At 37.9% G+C, this 5,841-nt stretch overlaps 1 protein-coding gene across 1 annotated transcript in view; it reads left to right on the plus strand.

Moving 5' to 3' along the window:
- PPP3CC (protein phosphatase 3 catalytic subunit gamma) overlaps positions 1 to 5,262 on the plus strand; it is a 108,516-nt gene extending 103,254 nt beyond the window's left edge. Inside the window, exons 12-13 of the mRNA XM_042782308.1 lie at positions 3,945 to 3,974; positions 5,078 to 5,262. Coding sequence (XP_042638242.1) covers positions 3,945 to 3,974; positions 5,078 to 5,262 — 215 coding nt within the window. The remainder of the gene's footprint in view (positions 1 to 3,944; positions 3,975 to 5,077) is intronic.
- Positions 5,263 to 5,841: the final 579 nt, after the last annotated feature.

Genomic DNA, 5,841 nt, shown 5'->3' on the forward strand with positions numbered 1-5,841 from the left:
TAAAAAAAAAAAAAAAACTCCCACAAAAAAAAGTCTTGGCCCAGATGGCTTCACTGGAGAATTCTTCCAGCATTCAAAGACAGCTTGACACCAATACTACTAAAACTATTCCAGAACATAAAAAAGGATAAAATACTCCCAAACTCTTTCTATGAAGCAAGAATAACCCTGATACTAAAACCAGTCAAAGACATTACTAAAAAATAAAATTACAGAGTAATATACTTCATGAATGTTGATGCATTCATTCTCAACAAAATACTAGCCAATAGACTCCAACAACATTATCAGAAAAAAAAAAAAAAAATACATCATGATCTGGTAGGATTCACACTGTGCATGCTAGGATGATTTGACATTAGAAAAACAATCAACGTAATCCACGATAAAAATAAAGGAATATAATTAAATGATCATATCAGTAGACGCAGAAAAGGCATTTGACAAAATCCAACACCTATTCTTGATAGAAACACTCACCAAAATAGGAATAGAAGGGATATTTTTTCAATATAATTAAAGGCACATATAAAAAACCAATGGCCAACATTATTCTCAACAGAGTGGGACTGGGAACATTCCCCTTGTGAACAGAAACTGGACAAGAATCCTGTTCTGGTTACCTAGTGCCACTCTGACAGGATGTCAAATAGGATGGCCTTAACAAACAGGAGTTTATTCTCTTACAATTTGGAAACTTCAAGTCCAAGTTCAAAGTGTCAGGCTCTAGAGGCTGGGTGAAAGCCCCTCAGCCTTGCTTCAGCTCTGCCTCCAGCTCCTAGCCCACTGAAGCTAGAGGCTTGTCTTCAGACAGCTGCTGGCTGCTGAAGCTGCCAAGCCCAAGGTTGACAAGTAAAAAGGCACAGTCCTGATGTTACCAAACCACATGGCAGGCCATTAATTCAAGTCCATTGTAAGTCCCAAGGTTGGCAGAGCATGGCAGGCTGCTGAACGATGACACGGCAGGGTCCAAGCACACCATAAGCTAGAGATCATTCCCAAAGCTGGTACTTATATACGGGAAGCAAACTGCATCCCAAAGGCAGCTACTGAGCTGCTCACAGTAGATTCCACCATGAAGTTGATTACCAGTCTTATCATGGGGAATACTACATCCAGCTGCCCAGCCACTCAACCAGGCCTAGCCAAGCTGATACAAAAACATAACCATCACAAATGCCCTTTATCATCATTCCTATTGAATATTGTATTGGAAGTTGCAATAAGGCAAAAAAGGGAAATAAAAGGTATTCAGATTGGAAAAGAAGAATTAAAACTATATTTGCAGATGATATGATCCTATACATAGAAAAGCCTAGTGACTCAACAAGAAAACAATAGGAACTAATAGAAGAATTCAGTAAAGTAGCAGGTAAAAGATCAGCATACAAAAATTAGTTGGCTTCCTCTACACTAACAAAAGAGAACTCTGAAAAGGAAATCAGGAATTCAATACCATTTACAATAGCCACCCAATAGATGAAGTACTTAGGAATAAATCTAACCAGAGTCACAAAAGACCTATTTAAAAAGAAAGAGAGAGAGAGAAAGAAACTACAAAACACTACTGTAAGAAACCAAAAGAGACCTACATAAATGGATGAATATACCATGTGAATGGATAGAAAGATTTAACATTGTAAAAATGACGGTACTTACCTAAAACAATCTATAGATATAATGCAGTCCCAATCCAGATTCCATAATCATTCTTTAAAGAAATGGAAAAACTAATTACTAGCTTTATATGGAAAGGAAAGAGACCCTAGATAAGCAAAACACTACTAAAGAAGAACAAAGTAGGTGCCCTTAGATGCCTCAATATCAAAACCTACTATATAGACATAGTAGCCAAAACAGCCTGGTATTTGTACAAGGACAAACACATAGACCAAGGGAACAGAATCAGGAGCCAGCAGCAAATCCATTGACCTGTGGACAGCTGATCTTTGACAAAGGGTCGAAACCCATTAAATGGGGAAGGGATAGTCTCTTTAGCAAATGGTAATGGTAAAACTGGATATCCACTTGCAGAAAAATGAAACAGGATCTATATCTCACACCATATACAAAAACTAACTCAAGATGGATCAAAGACCTAAATGTGAAACCTAAAACCAGAAAGATCATCAAAGAAAAAATAAGGTAAAACTTAGGGGCCCTAATACATGACATAGATATACTATCAAACATAACTTAAAAAAGTACAAACAGCAGATGATAAACTAAATGACTGGGACCTCCTAAAAATTAAACATTTATGTGCATCAAAAGACTTTGCCAAATGACCCTGGAATACATTCTGCGCCTGGAATAAAACTCACCCCCAGGGGTGGGCTCTCAGCCCAATAGTTAACAAGATGTACACACAGACCACTCAACCAAGGATGCTGCACCCACATACTCTATGGTAATACATCCCTTAGAGCAATAGACCGTGGGACACCAACATTCAAACTGAGGAAATGCAGGACAAACAAGAGTGCATAAATACGAGGGGCACAGGGGGAGGGTTACAGGGTATGGAGGGGAAGAGACTGGGTTAGGTTTGGACATGGTGAATGGGGAATGAAACTAAATGTACACATTACATTAAATGTAAAACAAGCTCTTAAAGTAAAAATAAATAAACAAACACCATTTGTAAGAGCTAGGCATAAAAGAAAAAGAAAAGAAAAACTTTGCCAAAAGAGTAAAAGGAGAACCTACACACTGGGAAAATAATTTTTGTCAACAACAGATTGGACAAGAGGTTAATATCTAAAATTTATAGAAAGCTTCAATACCTCAACAACAAAAAGACAATCTAATTAAAAAATGGGGAGACAACATGAACAGACACCTTGAGGGAATGAGTTGCTGGGCATGGGGGCTCAGGACCATAGTCTTAGAGGGGACTAAGGTGAGTTGACATAACAGTCCACAAAGACAATGTACTTTCTACTTTGGTGAGTAGTATCTGGGGTCTTCAAGCTTGTGAGCATCTATCTATTGGTCTCTCTCCACACGGAGCAAAAAAGAATAAAGAAAACTAAAGATGCATGGAAACAATCCAAAGGACCACATGAATCCCAGCCTCCATGACTCTGAGACCAGAACTAATGGTACCTGGCTACCACTGCTGTTTGCTCTGAAAAGGGATCACAATAGCAGGTCCCAGCTAGAGTGAGAGAAACATGTGAAACAAAACTCAAAATCATAAAGAAAACCAGGCTTACTGGTCTGATGAAAACCCCCCAAGATTATGGTGTGATACTCTTCAAGCCAAGAACTGAACTCACCCCCATGGCTCAACTTTCAGCCAAACTATAGACAAGCCTATAAGGTGACCAATAACACCAGGAAGGTATGCACTCATTAGAAAAATCAACCATATGAGATCAAAAGAGTAGCATTTGGCCAGGAATAAAACTAAGAAAGCAGGAAGGGATAGTCAAGAAGGATGAAGGGAAATGGTAAACACAGGAGGAAGTAAAAGACTGCTGTTACATGGTGGGGATTGCAATGAATGTCACAAAACAAAATGTGTATGAACTGTTGAATGGCAAACAAATTTGCTTTTGTAAAATTTCACCCAAATCACAATTTTAAAAAAAGACATTAATTAGAGACTGGCTATTTAAAACGAGGAAAGCAACATAATTCTTTGTTTCTTATAATCAGCTTGACTCACTCGGTGTCTTAGCTATAGCTACTATTAGCGAAAAGGTTCCCATGCCACTTGAACTGCTAGAAATACCAGAAACTCTCCCCACCTTCTATTCCATCCCAATTCAGTTTCTTGCAATAATCCTCTTGCTTCTTAAACTCGGGGAGTTTTGTTATGGATGAGGATAGGCTAAAAGGTGGGGCCCTGGGATGTCTGTGCTGGCAGCAGTGCTGTTGGTTTACTCACTCTTTTTCTGTCTTCATTTTTGCATGCCACTGCTCCTGCCCTCTTACAGCCACAGTAGAAGCGGTAGAGGCCCGGGAAGGTATGGCCATACTCCTCTGATAGATGTGATCCTATGTCTGTCTACTAGTTTTAAAAAGCTCTATCAACAGTTTGAAATCTTTTATTATTGCATCACCAGAACTGTAACAGTGAGAAAAGGCATAGATGTTTCTAGGCATGCTTACAAAACAAGTATTTCCTTTGTGTATGGTATTCATATTAATTTAAATGACCTTCACCAGGGCTAGAGTCCTTTCTGAAGCTTAAGCAACTGGTCATGAGAAGTCAAGTAGTTTAATCCCTTCCATACTCAGGAGACATCCATTTATTATAAGAGACTCAGGTCAGCCTCTATCAAATGATTCTAAAGGATATCAAGAATAAAGGCAAAACTAGACAGGAATTTTGTTTGATTCATTTCTGAGGATGTCCTAAGAAAGTTAAGCTAAATTATCTCTGTTTCTATGGAAACCTTTTTTAAGTAACAGCTTATCTATGAATTTATGGATAAAAACTATTGAAATGGATAAACTTCTGTTATAAATTGTCTTGTTAAGTAAAGTGGTTTAAAATAGGACTATACAGAAATTGAATCAATAGGAAATACCTAGAAGCTGTTTCAATGGCTTTTAACTTACGTTCAGCTCCTGGTTGTGCAAGATAAAAAACTATCCTTTTGAACCATTTGTTTTTAATTATTTATGTTACTTTTTTGTGATCAGTGTGGTGTTTCTGCTTAAAGTAGCTACTCTGTGTAATTTGTTCTGTTATTCTAGTGTTGCCTTTTTTTTTCTAGCATTGAGCACGTTTCTGGCCCAAAAAAGAAATTCTTTCTCAAACATATTGAGGCTAAGTAAGAATTTGTTAGTTTTTTGTCATTATACTTTTGCCATGACTAACCATATTGAGCTTTTATGGAAATTCCTTTCACAGTTTCAGCTACTTTTGGGCCTTAAGGAAATAGTAGCTTCAGACAAAACTAATCCAATCAAATATATGTGTGTTATCTCCACTAGACATGTGCTCCGTAGCCACCCTTCTGTATTTTTCTCTAGGAGGCTGTTTGTGCTAAGTAGCTTTTATAAGTTTTGTCTTTTTGCTGACTAATTGAGGTCCCCTCCCTCCTTTCCTGTTTTTCTCTAGCCATCAGAGGGTTTTCGCTTCAGCACAAGATCCGGAGTTTTGAAGAAGCTCAAGGTCTGGACCGAATTAATGAACGGATGCCACCCCGAAAAGATGCTGTACGCTCTGATGGGCCAATGAAATTGGTAACTGCTGTACATCCAAACGCTGCACACAGGAGCGACCACGGGAAGAAACCCCAGTAATGGTTAGAGGCCTGCTGTGGCACAGGTGGATCCAAAACTTAAGAACAAACTTTATTTATTTATTATTGGAAAGCAAAACAAAACAAACAAACAACTTAAACCTGGAGGTGCATTCATAAATGCAGCCTGCATCTATTCTGTAAGAAAGGTGACCATTTTATAAATTCTTTTACCTTCAATATATATAAAAAGTACATCTGTTTTGTTTTTCTCTTTACTCTCTAATTTTTAGAAACTGATCTGATTGTTATTAATACATATATGAAGTCTTGTGCTATAAACATGACCTTCCCCTAATAAAAGGGCCTTGGAAACCTCAACCTTGGGTTTCTGACTTGAACAAATTAAACATTACTCCTGTGTTTTGGAAGATCACATCTTTCATTTAAGATTAATAACTTTTGACACACAAGAGGTTTGTTGTTGTGCTTTTTTCTTTTCTCTGCTTTTCTTTCTGCCGAGGCTCCATTGAATAGGTCTTTTAGATTCAGTGGCTAACCTTGCTTCTCTTCTTATGGAAAATCTGATTGTGGTAGCACTTCTCTGTGACTAACTCCAAACTCAGTGACTATCATGGCC

The sequence above is a fragment of the Orycteropus afer genome, unplaced genomic scaffold, assembly GCF_000298275.1.
Source record: "Orycteropus afer afer isolate SDZICR_OR568_19922 unplaced genomic scaffold, OryAfe1.0 scaffold00289, whole genome shotgun sequence".
NCBI classification, from domain to species: Eukaryota; Metazoa; Chordata; class Mammalia; order Tubulidentata; family Orycteropodidae; genus Orycteropus; species Orycteropus afer.